This window comes from Stegastes partitus, unplaced genomic scaffold (genome assembly GCF_000690725.1).
Source record: "Stegastes partitus isolate 25-593 unplaced genomic scaffold, Stegastes_partitus-1.0.2 Scaffold323, whole genome shotgun sequence".
NCBI classification, from domain to species: domain Eukaryota; kingdom Metazoa; phylum Chordata; class Actinopteri; family Pomacentridae; genus Stegastes; species Stegastes partitus.
Window position 1 is genome coordinate 206,341 of NW_007578054.1, and position 25,385 is coordinate 231,725.

A 25,385-nucleotide genomic window follows, 5' to 3' on the forward strand; every position below is an offset into this window, starting at 1 on the left:
AACTTACACAAGTGCAAAAAAAAAAAAAATTACATACAAAGTGCAGTTGTATGTAAACATATGTAGGTTTCAGCAAATACATACGGGGTGCATAGGGAAGTATGATCAAATGTGTACAGTTCCAGATTCTTTAAATGTTACAGTGAGTAGATTAAATTAAATTAAGATAAACTCCAGATGTTCGTGTAATTCCAGATTAGGCAAGTAAGTAGTTGTGGTTATGGTTGGGTGAAGTCTTCAGGAAATGAATGTAAGTGAATGTGATGTCCTCTGAAGTGATGGTTAAAGGCCTGTATGTGTTTTTGTTTGTAGTAAAAGTTAAGCCCCGCCCATCATCCGGTGACGCCACAGACTCCGACAGTGATGGGATCTCGACCGAGCGCTGGTGAGTTTCTCCCAAACCAATAAAATCTCTCAATTCTGCTTTGTCACCTCAACAGGGAAGTAGGCAGGACGCGATAGTGCGCAGCGGCGGGGCTCGGCTGTGGTCGCCGTGAGTTTGCTTTAAAAACGCTGCGAGCTGCCGTCGGGTGTGTTCAGAGTTTCACTGCCCGGTTATCATCTCCTTAACGGACCAGTGAGTAAGCAGCCGTGTTGGCTTTACTTGTGTGACTTTACCGGGCTCTTGTCGCGGGGCTGTGCGTTAGCTCGGAGGTAGCTAGGCGCCGTTTGCTAGCTGTAAGTTTAGGTTTGTTTCAGGTCGACTCGTGTTGTCATAACAGCGACCGAAGCTAGCTGCTGATGACAGGGAGAGGAAAAGGCTTCGTAGCTCAGTTTATTCGCAGCATAAGCCGGGCTTTTCCATCCTAAATGTTAGCTGCTAGCTTTCCAAGAAGCAACAAGGTGTCAGCCCGTGTTATGTTGAGATGCTGGCCGAATGCATCCAGCTTTATCACGGCGTTGTGCAGAAAGGTTTAGCCCTGTAAATACGGGATTTGGTGGAGGATTTGACTAATATCATTACAGTTTGCGGTGCGTGGAGTGTGTTGGGCTATTTCTGGGAGCAGCGTTGACCATCTGACCTCCACGTGTAGTCTTGTTTTCATGTCGGGGATGACATGTGTGTGTATGCATTGGCTGTTACATACTGGTGTTTGTCAGTGTTAATGCAGCCAGCAGAAAATGAAGAAGTCAGTGATGAAATAACTAAAAAAAAACTGGTGCTTCCTGATTTGGCTTAGCTGAAATGAGTCAAGAGGGTAATCTCATGCCTGTCCTTTCTCCAGATATGCTGTTCATTATCTTTGAAAGACAAATAATAGAGGACAAGATGAAGGACCTATTGCTGTAGTTTTGGCTCTTTCTGTCCTTTACAAACATTCATCACAGCTTACTTTTTTTTTGGTTTGTTTTTAGAGAGAGTGCTGCTCGCCTTCTATTTTCTTAATTGCTTGAACTGTAAAAGATGCCATATTACCAGTCTTGCTTCATCTGAGGATAAAAAACAAAACCGTTAAACGTCATAATTAAGAAGCTGGACCCAAGAAATTATTCCAAATGACAAATAGAAAGTTGAATTTATTGCACATTAATTTTCTGCCAAGTAGTCAATTAATCAACTAATTACACGTCTAAATGAATCAATTTGGATTTAATTCATTAAATTGATTAATCGTGTGCGGTATGTAGAGTAAATTTTCTGACATTTAGTCTATTTAAAAATATCAGAAATGCTGAAAAAATAGGATAGATGACATTGAAATCAGATGTTGCCTTTTCCACTAAGCAAAATGTATTCGCAGTTATATATAACAAACATTGCAGTCCTTAAATTTGCCAGACTTAAAATCTGTGAATGTTTGGATTTTTGCCCCTCAAAAATAACAAAGACTACTTGTTTCTAATCGCTTACATTTAAATTTGTTTAGATGTATAATCTTAAAGTCTCCTTTCAATTTTCTCAGTCGGTGCATACTTCTCAAATTAATCTGTACCTATGCAACACCAGTTTCACACTGACATAAAAGAATATAACTGGGATGTTTACTTGTGTTTACCATGCTTCGAGATGTTTTTTTGTTTATAACCAAGAGAGGGCTTTAGTCTCTTTACAGCCTTATGGGTGCTACCACCAGGAGCCATGAACGGTATCAGTCAAAAGTCTGGACATGCCTGCTCATCCTTGTTGTTGTTGTATGGGTTTTCCTTTGGTATTTTTTTCCCCCCTTTAGAACAGCACTGAAGACATCATAAGTAATAGATGACACAAAAGTGAGCTATTTGATGAGGTGGAAAAGGTGGAAACAAAGTAAAAGTATGGTTCTTAACATAGGTTCCTCAAAGTGGCCAGTGATTGCCATGATAAAAACTTAGCACCATATTCGCAGTACCCTAAACTGGAATGGTTTTCATTCAACAAGTGAGCATTTGTGTTGCACTGTTGTTATTAAACAGCAAATTCAACTGCTGTAGTAATCCATATTTTGGCATTTACCTCATAACTAAGTAAAGAGAAATGACAGTACATCATTACTTTAAGACCTGAAGGTCAGTCAGGCCAGATAATTTTAGAAATGTTATGCCATTTCCCAAGTCATGTAACACCAGGATGAAACTGGCTGTCATGAGGTCCACCCTAGCAAAGAGTTCCTTCTGCTGTAAGGTTCAGTAGAGTACCAGCCTCAGACATCACCAATTAACAGCACCTCAAGAAAGAGCCTGCATCAATGATTCCCAGATTTCACGTAGAAGATGCCTTTTAACAACGACTGTTCAGGGGACATTCATAAATCAGGCCTTTAGGGTCTGTTGCAAAGAAATTACTGCTGAGGGAGAAAAGTAAAATAGGGAAAATATTTTAAAACTATTGATTGACATAGTAAGTACTCACAAATTGTCTTCTCACCTTTTCTTTTCAGTAAATCACTGGCAACAGTCTAATTCGGCCTTTAACAGGATGTCAGTTAATTCATACCACAGAAGTGAACTAAAATCAATGACTGGCCTAAATAGTAGGAAGACTACTTTTAACTGTACCACATGTCAGGTTATACAGTTCTATTTAAAGTTTTTAGACAGTTGAGATTAGGAATGTTAATGATTTATTTTTGTTTGTTTAATTGGTGTTAATAATTTACCTAATTAAAAATCTATTAACTGGCAAGCTAAAAGGTTGTGGACATATGCTTTAACTGTCATGTAATACTTTATAGATTTGCTGTAGTACCTGGATGAGTGGATCCTCTTACTGATTGATGAGATGGAGCTACTGGTGTGTTTCCTTATAGCCCTTAAAGCTCTCTGCTGTCTAACTGCTAGTGGTTGTGTTGATGAACTCTGCAGCATCAAGTTGTAAAACGGTGTCTTGTAGTTGTGGACTTCAGTTAGATACCTAAGGCTCAGGCCAACACTGTCACAGGTTTGACATTCAAGAGCAGCAGGACTCCAACTACATGCATAAAACAACATTCTAACTGAAGTGTATCTGCGACGCTCGGCTCTAAACATAATTGTAGCTCAGAGGTGGCAGTAAATACTAACAGATTTCCTAGAGTGATAAAGTTGCAGTGACAGTATATGTGGTTATCTGTTCCAGCAGCTGGGCTCACGTTAACAGTGAACAAACTACTGTGTCTTGCAGATCATTTATGAGGCCTATTTTGATATCAAACTGCTGTTATTTACTGTGAAAGACTGCTGCTCATTTGCAGTGTAACCTGATGTTTACTTTAAGTCCTAAAATAAAAGCCAATTTCCAGCAAGCATGGACATATGTCTTCTGTTTTTCCATTAACTTAAGCTAATAATTCATTGTTAATATGGCTGACTTTCAATTAAGGAAACTGTTTAAAATTTCTTTCCCTACTTGAAATGTTTAGTGTCTTACCCGTTATACAATACCATTAGAGAAGTGTCTGATCAATACTGAATTCACTCAGCAGAGCAACAACGGCCCAGCCAGAGTCATAACGAACTGTCTTCAGCCACAAGGAGCCCTTCAGCAGACGGTATGACCCCAACAGAGTCGTGATCTCAGCATCACGGAGTCAGTCTGGGGTTATATGTAGAAGCAGCATAAATCCACAGAACAGCTGTGAAAAGTTCTCCAAGATGCTGGGAACAAAGTATTTGTCAGTTACCTGGAAAAACTGTTCACAAGTGTACCAAGAAGTACTGGTGCTAGTTTAAAGGCTTAGATATAAAGTTAATTGATAAAACTACTATATGATTTGTTGTTTCCAGCAACTTGGCATCTTTATTTTTTATTTGTTTGTGGTAGTGTGCAAGGTAGTGCGTCCACCAGCCGGATGCTGTGTCGTGTTTTTTGTGTATGTGTGGCAAACGTTACGTGGCGTTTTGTGTCTGTCATCTCGGTGGTTGGTGTACCGTGTAGGAACGTCTTCTAACTTGGCTTTCTGCTCCTCTGCTTTTTAGACAAAATGAGCAGCATACCCCTTTCTCGATCTGAAGTGTTTGGGGAGCTGAGGAAGGAGCTGCATGAAGATGAAGAGTTCCATCAGTCCGACGTTCACGTCTTCGTCATCATGGGAGCATCGGTGAGAGTGCAGTCAGTAATTGTATACGTGAAATAGGAGGTGATAATCCCGCTTGTGAAATAAAATGAACGGACTAATGGTCTGAAGCAATCTCACCCAAAGTAGTACTATGATTTAAAAAAATAATTAAACTTTCATGATTAGAACTGTGTAGCTCATTTCTTTGTCCCCTTATTAGTATTTTTGGCACATTTACCCTGTAGATCACTTTATATAAGAATTCTTGGCCGAAAGACAGTGTGTTGAAATTGAAAAAGAAAATACTGCAATAATTGCACATGGTGTAATTTGGGAAATGTTGAAACTGATTTCACCAAGCTTCTGCAAACAAGCACCAGTTGGTCAGGTTTCAAAAACCTCAAATTGAGACAGTGAAAACCTCAAGGTTCCTCTTTGCTTATCATTTCAGGACAGGATATAATTAAGCACTATAAAGTTAACAGAATTATAATTGGATGTTTGACAACATGGCTGCAGTACAACAAACGATACATTTATTTACATTACAAGTATTTGATTAAAAAAATAAAAATAAAATAATGAAATCTGGCCAAGTCTCTTCATAGTATATTCAAGTTTTTCAGAATGATTTTTTTTTTGTTGCACACGCCTAAGCATAAACAAAGTGGCTTTCTTTGACTGCTACAATAAAATAAGCCAATTAAAATCCATCCAGAGAATGCAACGAACAATGTCTGTTTTCACTGCATAGTATTTCCTCATACTGTTTAGGTGTAGAGTTCAGGAACTAAAACCATGTCAGGTATTCTTAAGCTTTTCAGGTTTGTTTCCTTGTTTCTTTGTTGCGTACTGTTCCAGTTCATCTCCTTTCTTTGCGTTCTGCTTTTTTGTTGTTGCGTCAGCCTGTCTAGTTTTGTCTCCTTCTCCTTATCTTGTTTCTTTCATTTAAATAAGACGTACTATGGAATGTGAAAGTATGAGTGCTAATACCCAAACTCAGCAAAATCATTCTACAGAAGAACTGTTTGCTCTTATTTTGTCATCTTTAAATACATTATTTTGGTTACAGTTACTATCAGATGTGAAGTTTTTGAGTATCTATCCAGGCTACAGTAACTCACTGGCTGTGTCCTTCTTTCTCCTGCACTGTTGGCTCTTTGTAGAAGAGAGTGGCGCTGTTGCAGATTTTTTGCAGTGTCACTAGCAGTCAGCGTTTTTCTTTCAGTGTGATATGCAGGCAAGTGAAGGGAGAGGCAGGGCTGTGTGGAGCCTCACTCTGGTTGTTCTTGTTCTGTGAGTGTGTGTGTAGCTGCTGCTAAATGGGTGTACTGCAAACTGCTTTTTTTCAAATAGGCCTTTCATATTTATCACATGCAGTCACACTACATATTCAAACATTTACTTAACACCACTGATACAGTCGTTCTTGTAGTTCAGCAGCATGATAATGTGGAAAGTCTGACTGAGTGCTGCCGGCTAGGGTTTCTGCTCTGAATTGGCCTTTGTGGGCTGACTGCGCATAACAGTAAGCATGACTGGTCTGTCCACAGTAAAGACAATCAGTCTGTTGACTTTATTGACAGAAATCTGCCTTTTTGTGTTATTTCTGACTATTTGACAAACAAAAATGTCTATGTACTTGAGTAAATGTAACCCCAAATAACAAAACCGTTTAAAATAACACATTATTTATTCTCAGTTGCATCAAATGAGATTTTTCATTGCTGTTTGCTAAATAAATCTATTTAGTTGTCTCTTAGTAGGACCCACCGATAAGTTTTTTTTCAGGACTGATTATTTTATCGGGAGTCGGTTAAAAAAAACATAATACAGATTATTTGAAAAATGCTGAATATTGGAACCAAAATCGGGCAGACCGGTAATCAGTCAATCCCTTTTTTTTTTCTCGCATCTTAGCTGAACTGCATCAGTAGTTTTTTGCTCAGTTCTTATCATCTGCACATCTATTTTAGACACACAACCTTAAACAAAGCAGCAGGGTTACAAGTTGAGGCATTCCCAGCTGAGGACTGGGAGTGTTTTAAAGCAACAGCAGCTCAGCTCAGCAGATTGTGAGTTAGACCTGCAGGATACTGTTAAGGGAATGACTTTTTAATTAAGTTGACTTATAATCTTCTAGTATATGACACAAGTTATGCTTTTGTTGATATTTCAGGTCATCCATGATTTAATGCTGGGTTTGACAGAGATTACAAGGCACTGCCATATAAGGCCTTTACCCAATAGGCAGTGTTGACTTGTGAAACAGAGTATAACAGTGCTGTTAAGCCACAGCAGGTTCTTCGAGATGATGTCAGTTAGCAGCAGGGCAGGCTTTGTTTCTCTGTGGTTGGCATTTGTTTCCAGCGGGATTACACAGCCTTCCTACTTGAGCTGAAACAACCTTCTTACCTGTTGCAATACGTTGTGAACTGAATTATCTTGAAACTGTCGTGGAAACAACTACCACTCTAAAAGTAGCAGGCTAAATAAGAAGCACAAAACAAAGCATCATCACTTAATGATTGTGAACTTTACATGTATTTTAAAGGGAAGGTCATATTTCTGACTTTGTGTTTGCATCTATAGGGGGACCTGGCCAAGAAGAAGATCTACCCAACTCTCTGGTGAGTGAACTTCAATAGCATAGTGATGACATATAGCATAGCGATGCGGATGAAAGACTCTGCTCTTATCTGGTCCAGAGCTTCAGAAGTTGGCTATAATGAGTGGAATGTTCCTGTGTTCTCTCCCAGGTGGTTGTTCAGAGACGGCCTCCTCCCGGAGCAGACGTATTTTGTGGGCTTTGCTCGCTCTGAGCTGACAGTTGATGCCATCCGGTCTGCTTGTTTGCCATACCTGAAGGTAAAACTGGACCTTAGAGATGCAGCTTTTTAAGATATCTAGCAGACTGTCTATAATTGATGAAAAATTGTGTAGATAGTAAAAAACAATGAAATTACATCCACCACATATTAAAAAAAAAAAAAGAAAGGAAAAAAAAAAAGACTAGTGCAAATAACCCCAGTTTAAACTTTGTCTTTTTCTGCTCAAAATAAAAATATAGAACTAATTCATCACCACAGATCACTTTTCATACATTTTATCAGTTATTTCTATTCTGTCCAATTCTCTACAAAGAGGCAAGTGGATCTACATCAGCAGGTGGCGCTAATATGTCAAGATACTGTATGTTGTAATACAAGGGTTCCCAAATCTGTTTGACTATACAAATCAGTCAGCAACTATCATATTTCTGTGGGGGCGTTGGTTGCTACATGCCAGCTGGTAATGTACTGCTGTCATGTTTAAGATTTATGAAGCACAGTAAAAGCACAATGCAACCTACACTACTGTACAAAACACTTGAACCAAAGTGAACTCACTGTCATTGTGAGCCCTGAGCCTGAGACAACTTGGTCAGAGCAGGGTGTTATGTGTGGGAGTGCAAATGCAACATGTTTTTAACATCCAGTCTGCTGCAGAGCTAAGTTTTAGTGGTGAGTTGAAAATCTGGCCTCACACGAATATGTGGATGCTGCTGTTGTGCCAAGCTCTGTTCACTTATAACTTTCATGCAGAAGGATGGGATGTGATTGAAGTCTTAGGTTCTCCATGAACCTTTTAGCCTTAAGTAGGATTCGTAGTTTGTCCTCTTGTGCTGGTTGGCAAGAGGATGGTTTGGAAATAAAATTATGTTGTATACACTCCTTCTTGGTCCACAACGGAAAATGACCTTTAAAATAGTTTGCCTTTGGAAATTTAATAAAAGGTTGGCATTTCCAGGAAAGTACATAACAAACACAATGCAGTATGTTTGTAACAATTACTCCTGGTACCTCAAGAAGAAGCCATTTTTTTCTTTATTTTCCAGCTTTAATTAGTTACAATCCTTACATTTTGCACTCTTTGCCTCAGGTGACAGATACAGAAGCAGAGCGGTTGTCGGCCTTCTTCAGCAGGAACACGTACATTAGTGGGAAATACGCAGATGAGGCTTCCTTCTCCAAACTCAACACACACATCCATTCACTTCCTGGAGGACCCGAGGCAAACCGCCTCTTCTACCTGGCCCTGCCACCCACCGTCTACCACGATGTGACCAAGAACATCAAGCACCACTGCATGAGCACAAAGTCAGTCCCACACTTCTCTCTCTAAACGCTGGCGTGTCACACTGAGTGTTTTGTTTTTCTCTCTGTTTCCTGCTGTGTCTCAGTGACTATAAACACATAGATAATAATCATGTTGGCAGGCAGCAGCATGTTTTAAAGCTCCAGTGAAGTCTCTGATGTGTTGTTTGGCTGTACAGTGTGCTAAAACCCCTGAAGCTTTATCTTTAACTTTAAGCATAGATAGAAATTCTTAAGTACGATCATAGATTTTATATCACATGAAACAATTCTATGAGCAACAGCACTAGTGCTATAGTTGAGTAGCCCTGAAAATATTAGTCTGTAAATTGATTACTTGATTGACAGAGCTATATTCTGTACCATTCATCATTTCAGTAATTTTTAAAGCATAAATAGTGAAGAAAGAAGACACATGATCAGTTTCCAGCTTCTTAACTGTCAGGATTTTCTGCATTGCTTTGCTATTGCAAATCAGTATCTTTGGTTTTTAGACAAAGGAGGGCATTTGAAGCTGTTACATTGTGCTCTGCAAAGGGACTGACTAAATAATCACTTAACTGTATAAGCAACTAAATCTAGTCTTAGATAGTCTGCAGAAAAATCAATAATGAAATAGTTGCAGTCATAGTTCAGAGGTGTGTATTTGAGTGTCTGTTTGCAACTTTAGCTGCATCAAAAATTCATACGGACTTAGAAAATGTTGTTTTTTGTTACTGTGCCTGTATTATTTGGAATAATTATTTTTAAAAAAGCCTAAAGGCGACCTCATTACTGTATTGTTGAGATAATGTCATTGTTTCATGCTGTTACAATCTTACCAATTGTAACTATCATTGTTTTTGATTTTTTAATTGCTCTTATTGTTACTCTTTGTATTCCTATTCTATTTTTTTGCCATTTGATTTTGGTTGTAGTTATGGAATGTACCTCATCACCATCAAAAATTAAGATTCTCCCACAGTGTGTTTGACGAGGTTTTAAATAGATGAACTGATAATGATGATCTTTGGAAGTGCTGCATGTATCCAAATGTGGGGCACATAAGAAAAAAATCACTTTGCCCCAATCTATTTCTTTATAAGTGTGTGTAATTGAAAAGACGTGTGGTTCTCAACAGCTGCTTTTTATTTTTTTAATGCGCAAGTCAATCCAAAGGAGTGCAAAAATGCTTGCAGCTGTATCAGAATTCAAATGGGAACACAGGTTAATCTGGTGTGCGATAGTGGTGACGTGATTAAAATGTGACCACTGTAGCAAAATAAATAAGACTTAATCTGTTCATTTTCTTCTTTGTTGTTCAGGGGCTGGACCAGAGTGATTGTAGAGAAGCCGTTTGGACATGACCTGCAAAGTTCTGAAGAGTTGTCCACTCACCTCTCTTCACTCTTCACTGAAGAACAGATCTATCGTATAGATCACTATCTGGGCAAAGAAATGGTGCAGAACCTCATGGTGCTCAGGTAGGAAAATCACCCCCAACATTCTGATTGTCAAATAGATGACAGTAAAATGCTGTAAATTAGAATACAGTTAGCTTTCCTCCAGTTTACAACAGTTAGAGGAAAAACAGATGTCTAATTGATCTGAATGAATAACCAATTATATACGACATCATAATGAAACTCAAAGCATCCATATTGTAAGCATATCTGTGAATCATTCCTGTGGAAGGAGAGCTTTTTCTTTTTTAATTTCATGCTCAAACAATAATCTGTTCTTGATTTAAGGTAATTTAAAATATGCAGCACTTCAGTTTCATAGGGTTTGTGGTTTAGAGAAGCCCCCTGTGAATAGGAAACAATAAAAATAGAAACCGGCTTTTAGCCAAGAACTAAACTGAAGATAAATGTTTATGCAAGTTGTCATGAACAGCTGTTCTGCTGCAACGTGTGTGTGATGCAGAGCAGAGAACAATTATGTGATATTCATTGCAGGTTTGGAAACCGAATCTTCGGGCCCATCTGGAACAGGGACAGTGTGGCCTGTGTTGTTCTCACTTTTAAAGAACCGTTTGGCACTCAGGGAAGAGGAGGATACTTTGATGATTTTGGCATCATCCGGTGAGAAGCAAACACAGATCCTTAAAGTTTGTCTTTGCAATTTAAACCTCTGAGCCATAAAACCCACAAGCAGGTTTAAAGGAATGATATCTTTATCAACATTTATTAGAGCCAGAAAAAACAGAAATGAGTAAAAATGCGACAGAAGCAAAAAGAAACGCCCAGAAACAGTTTAAAGTTCAGAGGGTTAATGTTATAGTTTCATGTTTTGTTTTGTTTTTTAACTCATAAAAAATGAGCTGAGAAAAAAAAAAAACAAGATCTTGAAACCACCTGCTTAGCAAATATTTTCTGGTTCAATAATGTGTTGCCTTTTCATTTGTACAAAATTATTTGCAGCTCAGTGCAAATAGAATTAGTATAGACATGGGTGGATTTTAGAAGCCATGTGAAAACCCAGGATTGGTTTTAATTTTAATGAATGCGATTAAGCCCTCACAGTCTGCTCTGTCTTTTGTGTGACTGCCTGTTCCCTTCGTCATTATCAGAGATGTCATGCAGAACCACTTACTCCAGATGCTCTGCCTGGTTGCCATGGAGAAACCAGCTTCCACCAGCTCTGATGATGTCAGGGATGAAAAGGTGCAAAATCTTCACTCCTGCTGAAACACTCTGAAACACCTCCACCATGACAGATACGGCGACATTCAGTATTTTAACACATGAAAAAAAAAAACCATGACTGCTTCTTTATATTGTCCCTCCTGCAGGTGAAGGTGCTGAAGTGTATCGCTCCAGTGTCCATGTCAGATGTGGTGTTGGGTCAGTATGTGGGGGATCCAGAGGGTGAGGGAGACGCCAAACTGGGTTATCTTGATGACTCCACAGTACCTAAAGGATCAACTCAGGCCACTTTCGCCACAGCTGTGCTCTATGTGCACAATGAACGCTGGGATGGTAAAGATCCTTATTTCTTTAAAAAATAATAATAAAAGAAAAAAACTGCTATCTTAAAAATCACATCCACCTGTGCTCTTACATCATGCATTAAAAATGGACAAAAAATGTCCCTCCTCAGGTGTTCCTTTCATCCTGCGCTGTGGAAAAGCTCTGAATGAGAGGAAAGCTGAGGTGCGGCTGCAGTTCACAGATGTGCCGGGAGACATTTTTGGAAATCAGTGTCAGAGGAATGAGCTGGTGGTGCGTGTGCAGCCCAATGAGGCCGTCTACGCCAAGATGATGAGCAAGAAACCTGGTGTTTACTTCAGCCCTGAAGAAACAGAGCTGGACCTCACCTACAAGAGCAGATACAAGGCAGGTTCATTGATTTACTCGTGCTGCACTGCTTATTGCTCTGTTTCTCTCCGCTATACCTTTTTTTCCTATATCCGTACCCTAACCCCAACTAACTGAGGCAGACGGCAGCCCTCCCTGAGCGGAGCTTGGATCTGCTGGATATTTATTCCTGTTAAAATGGAGTTTTTTTTTCCCTCTCACTGTTACCAAAGTGCTTGTTCAGTTTTGTAGGGTTTTTCTCTTTAATTTAATATATTAAATATTTACTATGAAGTGCCTTGAGATGATTTATTTATTTATTTATTTTCATTTAATTTGACCTTTATTTAGCCAGGAAGTCCCATTGAGATTAGAAACCTCTTTTACAAGGGAGACCTGGCCAAGGTAGCAGCCATACAGAGTCAAAAAACGAACGTAAAACAGATGCATGATATGCAAATGAATAATGTACAATTAAACAGATCGACAGCTATTCAAGGACAGAGACATTCCTCTTTTACTGTATTCTTTATGATGCTCTTTAACTCATGAATGGATGTGAATGTTTCTAGTTGAAGAGTTTGTTTTTGTTACTGATGACTTGTGAATTAGCGTTGTATCAGTAATACTGAATTGAATTACATTTATAATGTTTAAGTTACAAACTGCTTTGGAGCTAAAGATAATACTGGAACAAAATGACAACTACAGTCTACTCAGTATTTTCATAGTAGTTTATAGTTTGACCTATGAAATGTCAAAGATTTGTAATGTCTTATCATAAAAGACAAAGATAAGTAATAATACTTACATCTGAGGAGCTGGAGCCTGCAAATATTTGCCATTTTTTACTCAGCAGAAAGTGTTTTTAATCTTCTTTAATTTTTTATTAATTTATTTTTTTAAACCTGAAATAAAACTAGTAGTTAAAATAACAGGATTCTTACAAAGCGATGTTTCTCACATGTTCTTATGTACCTTGTTTAGTGATGTAAAACTCTTTGTGTTTTCAGGATGTGAAGCTCCCAGACGCTTACGAACGTCTTATCCTGGATGTCTTCTGTGGAAGTCAGATGCACTTTGTTCGCAGGTCAGTCTTCATTTCCCACCACAGTCCTCTCATGTTATGTCTGTTAAACCAGCAGACACTAGATGGCGCCGTAGTGCATCTTTTCTCTGCTGCAGCATGGCAGAAGCAGAGTTGTAACACCTTGGACCCTTTTATATTTTACCTGACATTCTTTATGTTGAATTGTTGGTGTCTGCAGTGATGAACTAAGGGAAGCATGGAGGATCTTCACCCCTCTCCTTCATCAGATCGACAAAGAGAAGCCGAAGCCTATTGCTTACAGATATGGAAGGTAGGAATTGTTGTTCCCTCTGCCCCCAACAGGATGAGAGATTTTCCTCCCAGTGCTGATTGTGTCTCTTTCCCTTTCAGCCGTGGCCCCACAGAAGCAGACGACCTTTCGAAGAGAGCTGGATTTCGCTACAAAGGCACTTACAAATGGGTCAACCCTCACAGACTTTGAATTGTGATGAGATGAGGGAGGAGTAGAGGTAGGACAGTAGAAGGAGTGCAGCAGGGTAGGGGAGCAGTCATGTTCCAATACTGAGGTGTCTTTGAGGGAGGAGGTGTTTCCACTAAGTGGATCCATCGAGCAGATAAGTAGAAGCTGTTTCAAAAGAAAATCTCAGGTAAAGAAATTATTACCTGGAGCCTGTTCATCAAACATTTAAATTGAAATTATTATATAAATTATGAAATAACAATGTTACTGTGGTCTTATACCACAGTAGTAGTGTTAATTTTCATAAGTTCACGGCAGCTTCTTAAGTTTGAATTTACAGAGTGGGACCAAGTCCATTAGAAAAAAATATCTGTGAGCAAAGCAGTCGTCTGATGAACTGGCTCCAGATCCCTGTCCCCATTATTTGGTCTTATTTGGTCAGGATTGTAAACGGAATAACCGAGCAACAAGAACAGCAGAAAACGAAACACTCCGCTGAGTCATGATCACAGGATGTAAACCAAAGATGCTAACCGAACGCTGCAGAGACGAGGAACAGGATCGATTGTCCGCCAGCTGTCACTCTTAAGCATTGTGATTGTAATACTGTCATGCTTTGACTGCATCTTTCTTTTTACAACTTCTCTTTTTTTTGCCTCCTCTGCCTGGGACCAAGGGTTGTTTAATATGAATAGACTTTAGCAAATGGTGACAGTTTCTCTGAAAAGAATTTATACTGCAATAGTCTTAAATCGTCCTTCTGGACAAACAAAACAAGCTGTGTCTTGTTTAGTAGCCTCCCTCTGAGCTTCATTCCCTTTTGTTTACATTTTTTCCAGATTTATTTAAGTTGCTGACTTTGATTCCATATTTCAAAAATACCCAGACAGCAGTGGTGTCTGCCACAGGTCAACAGTGAATGTCTGCTACGGTGTACTGTATACTGCTGTTAACTGCACACTCTTGTAAAGCTAGCTACATTTCCACTACTTGTAATAAACTAGCTTTGCTTCTCTGTTAATGTATTCCTTGTTTTGTGGTACTGATGGTTGTTTCAAAGAACTGAAGTGACTCTTAGATGGCTCACTGGCCTTGACTTGCTGCTGCTTAGATGCACGAGATAAAACGGTTCCATAGAGCTACTGGAGGTGTAAAAACACAATGGAAATCTTTAGGACTGTGTTAAGAGAGTACTGTAGAAAAATAAGTTTTCAACAATTGTGTTTAAGATATAAGTTACATATTTTTCATATTAAAAATGTCACAGTTCTAGGCAAACTATGAGCCCTAAAACTAAATCAAGACAGTGTTACTTTCTACCATGATTCCAGCTTCACTGCTGGGTAGTATAACAAGGATTGTTGCGACAGAGTCAAAAATGAGTCGAGCCATTTGACACCTGAATTAATTTATTCACAAACAAATATTGGGATCATTTCCAATGCATTAGATGTAACTGAGGGAAAACTGGTTCAGGCAGGATCACGTTAACAAATGGCGTAATCGATGGACGGTATGTTAAAGGAGAATTCTGGTTTATTTCAACCTGCAATATTTCACCTTTAGGGATTTATAAAAATCCCTAAAGGTGAAATAGCCGCTGCCCCTTTTATAGCCCCTATACATTGGTTGCCAGCTCAACCAAATGAGCTATAGCAGCGGCCCAGAATTTTGATATTTAGTGAGATAACAAGTGCCAGGTTTACCACCCCTCTTGCACTGTCCCACATCTTCCCTCCCCCTCCTTTTCCACTACGAACATGCATAGGAAACACTGGAATAATAATGTGTGGGTTGGTCCGAGCCATTTTGTTCCCATTTACAGAGCAAGGCCTGTGTACGAACATAAGTAAAGCTTATGACTTGTGAGAAGATATTTACAAATTTGACAAAGTGCATTGGATTAGTATCACCAGCTATTGTGGCTCCATGGGTCAAAATAACTTCACACTCTCCACCTTTGTTCCAGATATCTGGGAATCGAGGCCGCATATATTGGGGCGACTGGTGTGAGCTCCTTGTAGCTTTAAAAAAAAAAACAAAAAAAAAAAACGTAATTTTCACATAATTACACAAATCCCCTTGACATGTTGCTTTGTAGTGTCACACGGCAAAAATCTATCTCCACAGTGCTGTAGAATGGCCTGGCTGCACCTCATTAGCATTCATAAGGGGGTGGAAAAAAAAACCTTCTAGGTTGTTTTTATTTTTACAAATCAACTGTGCTGCTTGGCACTAAATCCAGTATGCAGATGATGTCTGCAAAAACATGTCAAGGGGAAACTTTTTGTTGTATATTTGCATTCTAGCACAATCAAATCTTGAGCAACACTTTGCATTTTCAGGTGTAGCTTACGGTTTGAAGGTTGCTGTTTGTACTAAAGGGGATTTTAAAAATGGTAACAATAGATAGTGGGAGGGGAGGAGAATACCATGTGAAATGTGTGTGAGAAATGCCAGGATTACACCTTTAGTCTTCATCTGGTGGGCAAATAAATCTGTATTTTGTGTAACTCCTCATGTCTCCAAAATATCTATGATAGAGGTGGTGAGTACAAAGTTGACATAGAGCCACAGTACTGGGTTTACTGGTACTCACAAAGTTGAAATGAACCAGAATTTATCCTTTGAGTCTTTGATTTGACTGCGAAAAGAAACCCTAAACACAAAAACAAGACTTAACAACCATGCATTTTAAGGCACGTTAGCTTTCTTTGTTAAAAACACTCACTGTGCGATCGACAGCATGTTCATATACAGTACAAGGCAGGAAATGTTCTTGTGAATTATGTAAGACACTTAAAGCATACAAAGACATGACGAAGTGAGGTATTACATCTATAATTAAATAATGTGCGGTGATGGACAGGCGTTCACTGGACGGCAACATGAATTTTCGATAAGGATAAATCCCTCTTCAGAAGGCTGTCAATAACTCTTTGCCCTGAGTGGTTGGAACTTGTAGAAATCTGAATGCATTGTGTAGTATCATATAAACATTGTACAAATGTTAGTCACTGAATTGCAGTCACTGTCGCGTCTTCTGAAGTTTGAATTCAAATAAGTGTGATATCTTGTGAAGTCGGAATTTCTATATTAGCATTGGGATTTAAAAACTGACACCATGCATACTGATTTCACATGGCTTTTTAAAAAACGCATGCATCTCAGGCTAAAAGAGCTATCCGACCATCAGAGGGAAAGAAAACTCAACAATTATCCTACAAGTTTTAGTACATGTCTGGAAATAAAAGACCGCACTTTAGAAAAAAACAAAAAAAAAAGATGTCAGCAACTGAATGTTAAGGACAAAGTGCTCGAACTTAAAAACACGTTATGCAACCTGAACATGATTTTGCTGGCTGGAGCTGTTCAGTCGCATGACAGCCGTGGAGTGACGTGTCACCCTCCAACTCTTTCTGGCAGGTGACATAAAAGGGGTCATGTTCTCTGTTAAGAAGGCACTCAGTGTTTTTTTTTCTTCTTTACATGTGCTCTGGATGATTTTGCAAGCAGCTTATGAACTCTGTGACTGGATGGCCCTGGAAGCAGATCTGATATACTGCATTGAACAGTGGGAACCTGCAGGAAGGAGGCAGCGTCAGTGAAGAACTGCTGATGCCTTTTTTTCTTTAAGCCAAATAGAAAAAGTGATATGAGTCTGTGTGCTGTGCTGCTGCCCAACTTACTTGTCAATCAGGTTTTTGTGCTTGAGGATGAGATAGACCTCAGCCGCTGTTGCTGGACCCTGCAGCTTCTGACCGTTCAGCATCTCTTTCTCCAGATCCTCGATGGACTGAACAAAACAAGGAACATGCAGAGGATGCTTAAATTGAAGAGGAGAGAAGGTCTGCACGTTCAGTTTGTCACCAAGTGGTTTTAAACAGTCATCTTACTCAGTTGTTGCTCATAAAATTTCCAAGTCTGAACTGCATGCTGTCACATTAATGGATAGGCACGCACAAGCAACGTACATCGAGTTTTGTGAAATGATTTTAGAGTCCCCCCCCATTTTAGCACAAATGTTGGTTACCTAACATCAGAAGAAGCAAAATAGACAGTCTGCTGCCAAAAAAAAAAAAAAAAAAAAATCACCATTCTCATTTATTTTGCTCTACAATTTTACATCTATATCTACAGCTATATTCATAAACATAAAACTTCACTACTGCGATGAAGACAGACTTTAACGTCAGATTATCGAGTCTTGCTAATAGTTACTGTAAACCAGGTTTTAACAAAACATTAACAGCAACTGAAGTTCAGTTTGTTGCCTCCAGCTGTTAATAGTTTATTAAGTAACAACAGCAGGATCCATATGATGGTCCCCTGGAGAGCTGTGTGCATCTATACACATAAAACAATGCACGACTCAAATGCATCAGCTGTTGCACACATTTTATAGGCTGCAGTTAAATCATTTGTCACACAACGGCCGTCCTTAGGTTGGCCAAAAAAACACGATTTTACTTAAGTTTTATGAAATACTGTAACTAAAATATGTATGCCTTCTACAGTTTGTTTGAATCAGGGTGTAATTATTTTTCTAATAAACAGATGATGCTCTAAAAAAATGTTGGCATTTTTTTGTCCAGGTTACTGTATTGAAAAGGGAACACTGTGGCTACATATATACATACGGGGCTCTTCTTTCTCTTAAAAATATTGATCTCAAAGAGAATGTTTGCAAGAACATTTGGAGCTCTCACCTTGCCCGTTTTAACAAAAGCTTCGGCTACTTTTCGGTTGCGGCCACCGTAACAGGTGGTGATGAGGTCAGCCACGCCGCAGCTCTCCAGGAAGGTTGCAGAGGACACGGGCCCAGCAGTGCAGAAAATGCGGGCGAAGGCGATCATCTCCATCAGGCCCAGCCGGATCACTGCTGCCTTTGTGTTGTCCCCGAAGCCCAGACCGTCACAGAAACCTGCCCCGACCGCAACAATATTCTGAAGGAAGGATGCAGGAAAAGTGTAAGATACAGACATAAAATCAGTGAACGAAAGAACCAACTACCATCATCATCATCTGCCAAAGATTGTTTGAGGTGAAAATTTCCTTTTACCCCCCCCTCCCACACACCCATTTTTTAAAATGAGCTGTTCTTGTGTAGATCAGCATATTGGATGAAAATGACTGAATCACAGAGAGCTTTCTCCTAAACATCACTCAGTCTCAGCAGCCATTCACCGAGTTATTACAGCAACTGAGCCACATTCATGCAGAAAAACAGAAAAACACAGTTTCAGTACTGGGTGTTCTGTGTTTGATTAAGGGCTGCAACCTACCATTAATTTCACTGTTTCATCTTTTATGTGACAAATGGTTTAGTCTAAAAAAAAATCTTAAAATAAATAAATAAAAATTGTGGGAAAAAAATGCAGAACCCAATGTGATGTCTGAATAACACCCACAGAGAACAGAGAAAAGATGCAAATCTTCACATTTGAGAAGCTGGTATATGACACTGTCTGGGCGTTTTTGCCTGAAGAATGATTAATTATTAAAATTATTTTGATAATTAATAGAGAAAAAAAAGTGTTATAGCTCAAAGTATGTATACAGATCTTGGAAAATGAATTAAAATGTTGTGATTTTTAAATCACTTCACTACTCAGTGCTCAGTGTAAATCTGTAAATGTTCATCTGAATGGCAACATTACGACACTGTCACTTTCTGTGATTTCTGCTTTCTTCTTAGGACATTAAATTTAATGTTGTGTATGTGAGGCATCACTTTCATGAGCATACAATATCTGACATATGTCTGGAGTAAAGTAACAAAATGGTTTCATTTTGGCCGACTTCTGCTCATTGTACAAACACAGATGTTGCTTCTTGGTACAGTGAATGAGATCTGTCTGTATTCCTCCATCAGTGTGACCGACTTTAGTGCCTTAAGCTCACATTATAATGGGTTTACATGTTTCAAGGCTGACTTAACAAAGAAATACAACTTTTACACTGGTGACACAACACAGTGGGAGCCCATTTTTGCTGCCTGCACATGTGTTTGGTTCTGGGAGTTCTCACCTTCAGGGCTCCGCAGATTTCCACCACGTCGTACTCCTCCACTACAGTAACTCGGAAGTTGTTGGTCTGCATGAGTTCCTTCAGGAGAGCCCCGTGGTTTTTATTCTTACAGCCTGGAAGCAGAAAAAAAAGAAGAGTCAACATTACAAACTGTATCACTCAGATGCCTTTAAAAATACCATATTATGAACATTTTCAGGTTCATCACTTTATTTTTTGGGGGCGGCTACTAGAGAAAGATTACATAAATTAATGTTCAAAAACGCATCATTTTTTAAAATACTGTACACTGCTGCAGCCTGTCTTCTTACTCTCTGAAACGCTTGGTTTTAGTATGCTACTGAAAAATGAAGCCAAAGATTGCAGTTCCTCAAATGGCCACTTGAGGCTGGACATAAAAGTGAGCCAATCCCCATAACCACCATGTTAAAATGCCTAAGATCACAGCAGCAATAAACATGTTTATAGCCTTTAGTTGTAATAGCTAATTTACATGTTTATGACAATTGTACAGGGGTGAATTTTTATGTAATTAATTCAGCATCTAGCAGAAGAGGCTCTAATGATGAAGTAATAGTGGACTGTCTGGAAGCTCCTCATTCTTTGTTTGAGGGCCAAACTTGGCTTCATGGAAATGCATTACATGGCGACACAGATAAGCAACAGAGGAAAAGCCTGGACTTCAAACCTGGCATTTCAGGGAGGTGTGGAGTGTTTTCTGTAGGAGACAATAACTTCCTTTGATGTGAACTTTAGATGCTGTTTGCAAGTTTGCATTACATGCACAAAACAGCTACAACACACTAAAGCACAGGGAGAAAACTAAAGAAGCATAATTTGGTCTCTTTAAGATGGTGAACATGCAGCATCTGCTCTGATGCAACACATATTAACCCTGTCAAAAAAAGGTTTGTATTTATTTTAGTTCCACGATATGCTAACAGTTACTTCCATGTGGTAACCAAAGATTAAACTTTCATCCTTTGCTGAGGTCACAGAAAGCTTAAACTGAAGCAAACTCGCTTCCTGTTTCAAGGCTAAAACGTGCTTTATGTGGATCTTGAGCTATTGAGCAATGTGCATAAATGATTCAGCAGTAACACGGTCATCAGACTAACCAATGGTGGTCTCGCAAAACTTCTCATCTGCAACCTCATTGGCAATGTTGGCCCCCATCAGCACGCTCATGGTGATGCCGAGCTTCTCCTGGATCACGTCAGAGATGAGTTTGAGCCCGTCAGGCCCCTCGTCAACACCCTGGAAGAAGGAAATAGGTGGAATATTTACACTGTGACACAGTAATCAGGTGCCTGGATTATGCATATGTTGCACAACAACGCTGCTGCAAGCTTCAACCTTTAACCCGCTCACAGACTGCACAAAACCGTGGCACCACACCAGAGTTCTGAAACACAAATTCACAATGCATCGAGAAGAGCAAAGTCAAACCTTGATGAGGGATATTCCCAGCGCGTCGCTCTTTATCTTTCCCTTCACTGTGTCACACACTCTCCCAACGAACTGGTGTGGGATCACAAACACCAGAATGTCTGCATCGCTGGACGCCTCCACCAGGTCCGGCACCGCCAGCTGACCGGGGGGGAGAAGGAGGGTGAGGATGATGTTGTAAGAGGGAGAACATCAGTAAAGCTTGATATTGTAAGTGTTGGTGCAATGACCTGCTGCATTGAGAAAACTGATGTTACAAGTGTATTGCAAAAAACCTCTTAAGAATAAATACTGGCACAACATGTCTATGCAAGGCAGCAGAGACCACCAAAGAACATCAGAATATATTGTTTCTTACCACATTTGCTGGTAGCTTGTGTCCAGGAAGATACTTCACGTTTTCATGATCGGCGTTGATTATTTCAGTGAGTTTGCGCCCATTCACCATCTCCTCAAACACCCACATTTTGACAGTATTGTCAAATTTGGGATTCCGAGCAGCATTGGCACCCACAATCTTGGCAATGGCAGAGCCCCTGTGTTGTCAACAGTTACAGTTTAACTTACAATAGGAATCATGTTAAACCCACACTGCACTCAAATGGGTGGAAACGATACAGAATATGGTATGAACCTAAAATGAATATAGTGGAAAAACAGATAAGTGAATGACTGAACATCTTGTGATTTTGCCTTATAAATAAGGACTTCATGTGACTGCTGGGGTGATCAATTTGATCAGTTTACTGTTTTCTAAGAAGGATGGCCTGGCAGCCTGCACACAAGATAAGTCTGTACAGTGTGTGCCTTTGTACCCTACATACTGTGGTTTCATGTGGTGCGCGCCAAAATCCATTGAGAATTCCGGCGATTTTCAATGAGTTTAATCAATATCACATTTTACGATGGATTTTCACACAATTTCCAGACTTTTTTCAATTTGTTTTTGGGAGAACATGAATTCGGCATATAGCAATTTACTTTCAATTTCTTTTCAATGACAGCTACAGTCCTAAAACACTGTCAGTTCGTGTGTATGTCTAACAATGGATAATAAAACACATTCTGACCGTTTGACACACTAAAGCTACACGCCGATATTTCCAGATGACTTCTGAACATATATTTATGGCTTGAAATTGTGTTTTTGTCGCTTTTGGATTTGGAAGTATACGCGATAACTTTAATACATCGGGCTGTTGAATGGAGGTTTGGTTTGAGCCGAGCTAACGTGTTGACTACAAGAGCGCAAAAATCCCTGTAATCGTGACTGACATGTGGTGAGTTTTCTGCACACTCAGCCACTTTGTCGGCATGTGACTCTAATCGGGACTAACACTGAGCTGTGGTCCTGCTAACGAAGCTCCGGTAGTTACTGCTAAAACTTCCCTGTTACTATGGAGAGCGTTGCTAGTTAGCCGGCTGGTTACCCTGTGATGCTAGGTTGGCTAGCAACCACGTAGCTGCTCTGCGGGTTAAGCACGAAGGCGAACACGGTTCAGGATATTAAGACAAAAACTTGCCAGTTTCCAGAGCCCACGATGCAGACTTTCTTCGCAGCTGCCATTGTGAGGAGGTAAACCGCTGTGTGGAGGTGAACCTGCACCGACTGCAGTCCTGTTATGCAACGCACTCTGATTTTATTGGCCTGTCCGAGGGGGAGACGCCGGTCCGCCCATCGCAACTCTGAGCGACTCGTTGATGGATCAGAGGAGAGGTTAGTAGGCTCAAAGTAACCAGGGCAAAAGTCTCCGGGTGAACCTCCGTCACCATAAACCTCTCTGTATGTGCAAAGTACATTTAATAAACACACTTCACTCAGGTTTTCCCTTCTTCTCCCCTGCTGAGTTTACAACCAGCTCTGCTCCCAGTAGACCACACATAGGGAAAAAAATGCAAATCAATGAATTCAATTCTAATAAGAACACTTTTCACATTTAACAAACTCTCTACAATATCTCACTTTCGACATATAAGAGAATCTGTGGTGCAATATCTGTATTTACAATAACCCTGTGCATTATTATAAATATAATAAATATCAACAGTACTTGTGTGTATTTCTTGTATTAAAAAAAAAAAAAAATTCTACTGATGTCCCAACATTTTTTTTTTTTGCATCATCACCTCTGTACATTTCCCAGCTGTAGCATAGATAAAGGCTTATCTTATCTTTACAGAATACAGGAAGCTTTTATTGCTAGGTGAGCTCCTACACACAAGGAATTTGACATGGTAAATACTATGTAAATTAAAACTACTGCGTAAAAGAGACATACATTTGCATCATTTAATTAACAGTTACCCAGATTAAACATTTCCATACAGACCATGTTCTATGTTATTTCATTGTCTCATAAAATATGATTTATTGCTCCATAAAAATGCCCAACGTGATTCAAAGAACGAGCAGTTTCAACATTAACTTACAAGTTAGTGCATCAGAACCAACAATTAATAAATATTTACAACAGGGGATTTTAGGGTGGGAAGAGGAGATGTCATCCCCTAAATCACGAGAATGTATCCCCCTTGTTAAGCTGGTTGTGTCAAATCTAATCAGTTATGTATTGAAAACTTTCAAAACAACATATTAAGCCAAAGTGCTTTCCAATAGAGAAATAAGACTGCAAATTTATCAAACAGGTTTGACCCTGCAGTGGGATTTGTGATTGAATTTATCTGGGTTTATTAAATATTAAGGTTAAACCCCTACAAAATGGTATAAAATACAATTTTAACCAACTGAATTTAATTGCAAGATTAGGACTATACAATATTTAGATTATAGAGACTTACCCGACTATTTTAAACCTTAAACCCTACAAAACTATACATGAAAAACACAACAAAACTACAGGTTCCCTATGAGAAGCATATTTGCAACTCTGCAGCTGCCATCCAGCATCTGATGTTGTTAAGACAGCTGGGAAGGCTCATCAGTAAATATATAAGTGGTCGGGGGTAACTGGAAGGTAAAACTGTGTGTCGTCAGCAAAACAAACATAATCTGGCATACTGGTTGGCAGTGAGGAAGCAGCATAAAAAAAACTCTTTGAATGAGAAGGTGTGTCCAAACTTTTGGTCTGTACTGTACGTAACGTGTATTCACACTCATCCATCACTTTATTCGGTGCACTTGTGCAGTCTGATGCTGTCAACAGCTCTGCCATAAATTCTACTATTGCAAAGTCATTGTCACAGTTTGTTGATGTTGTCAGAAAGATGATAACTCTTTATTTTTGTTGAGTTTGTGGTGGTGGATTACACTGAAATTATCCATAATGTTTTGTTCACCCCAAACAGACCCTTCGTCTTCCACTTTGATACTTTGTATAAAATAAGCACATTTTACTGACAATAAGTAGAAGCTGGATTCTTAATTATATTTGAGTATTATAATTGGAATGAGTTTGCAATTTCACTGATCAGGGAATTGACTCAATCCTCTGCCCTTTGAAAGAACACAATAATCCCTAATAAAATACCTTTGCTGAATTTTTTTGTACATTCTCTGAAATCCTGTCTGTAAGTGTTGTAAAGGCTGCAATGGAAGGAATCTACTGCAGCACTTAGTAAAATCGTACTCTATACACAGTCCAAATTTATTGTGTAAACTACATTTGCTGTCTACTGTAGCTCAAACTCAGACAGTCTTATACTCTAGAAAAAAACCTGATTTAAATCCCATTTTGTGAACTTTGTGATGGTTTTTGTAGTTAAAAGCGTTTTTAAAAGTTTTGTTCAACTCAATTGTGGAGGATTTTAGAAGTTTTAAATGAAGACTAAATATTAGAAACATGTCACATTACAAACTGAGTGGCTATGCCATTAAAAGACTGGTTACATTTCAGAGCATCAGCGATGAAAGCAATCCAGGAGTTTAAGTTATTTTACTTGTCATAGTCTGATTTAGCTATTTGTACTTAAATAAATGATAAGAATAATCCTGGATTTGCCAAACAAACCTTTCTATTAAAATCACAGGATGTATGCTGTGTTGAATTTGCTCTGTGCCACGCATAGTCAGGACATTAGAAGTCATATGAGCGACCACAGAAAATTCAGTGTGGGAGAAATTATTTGGTCTGGAGGCCTCGAACAAAAGAGGACCTTGTTACATAAGACAGCAAACAGAAGAGGCGTCGCAGGAAGGAACTAAACTCAGCAGTCTGGTTACTAAGTGCAGGAACAAACTCAGAAAATCCAGCTTACTGTGCTGAAAAGTGTTCATCAATATGTCTCCAGTCATGAGCTACAAGTGTTTCCTCATTTGTAGTTGATGCTACACTAATGATTTAGTCAAATGGGATTTTTTATAATGAAATAACGCTCTAATGAGGCTTCGGCCTGTCAGTGTTTGAATTATCGATGCACTGATGAATAGATGCAGAGATTTGTCACAATCATAACAATAAAAAATTCTGTTTTCGTGGCACAAACAGCTGAAGGCACTCGAGGCTTTTTACGACTGCATTTTAAAAAAACAAAAACAAACAGCAGCGCATCAGTATTATGGTAATTAGT

The 25,385-nt window shown here is 39.2% G+C and overlaps 2 protein-coding genes across 5 annotated transcripts; one reads left to right on the forward strand and one right to left on the reverse strand.

The window, feature by feature from the left end:
* Nucleotides 1-423: 423 nt before the first annotated feature.
* On the forward strand, nucleotides 424-14,404 carry g6pd (glucose-6-phosphate dehydrogenase). 4 transcript variants are annotated; one of them, XM_008283667.1, is made up of 14 exons: nucleotides 424-577; nucleotides 3,882-3,947; nucleotides 4,375-4,496; nucleotides 7,047-7,084; nucleotides 7,214-7,322; nucleotides 8,376-8,593; nucleotides 9,895-10,053; nucleotides 10,528-10,653; nucleotides 11,142-11,235; nucleotides 11,364-11,550; nucleotides 11,672-11,907; nucleotides 12,882-12,958; nucleotides 13,137-13,229; nucleotides 13,310-14,404. In XM_008283667.1, exons 3-14 carry the CDS (start codon nucleotides 4,380-4,382, stop codon nucleotides 13,398-13,400), a joined length of 1,545 nt encoding a protein of 514 aa, XP_008281889.1. In that variant the 5' UTR covers nucleotides 424-577; nucleotides 3,882-3,947; nucleotides 4,375-4,379; the 3' UTR covers nucleotides 13,401-14,404. The 4 variants fall into 4 exon arrangements, with proteins under 4 accessions (XP_008281889.1, XP_008281890.1, XP_008281888.1 ...); XM_008283668.1 differs by lacking the exon at nucleotides 3,882-3,947 and having other exon boundaries at nucleotides 424-581; XM_008283666.1 differs by lacking the exon at nucleotides 3,882-3,947.
* A 366-nt stretch (nucleotides 14,405-14,770) lies between these two features.
* On the reverse strand, nucleotides 14,771-22,537 carry LOC103358635 (glycerol-3-phosphate dehydrogenase [NAD(+)], cytoplasmic-like). The gene is given in 9 exon segments (XM_008283671.1): nucleotides 14,771-16,961; nucleotides 17,069-17,175; nucleotides 18,089-18,325; nucleotides 19,410-19,522; nucleotides 20,528-20,666; nucleotides 20,859-20,999; nucleotides 21,217-21,394; nucleotides 22,382-22,518; nucleotides 22,520-22,537. Coding segments are annotated over 9 exon segments (1,167 nt in total). The 3' UTR covers nucleotides 14,771-16,864.
* Between the last annotated feature and the right edge of the window lie 2,848 nt (nucleotides 22,538-25,385).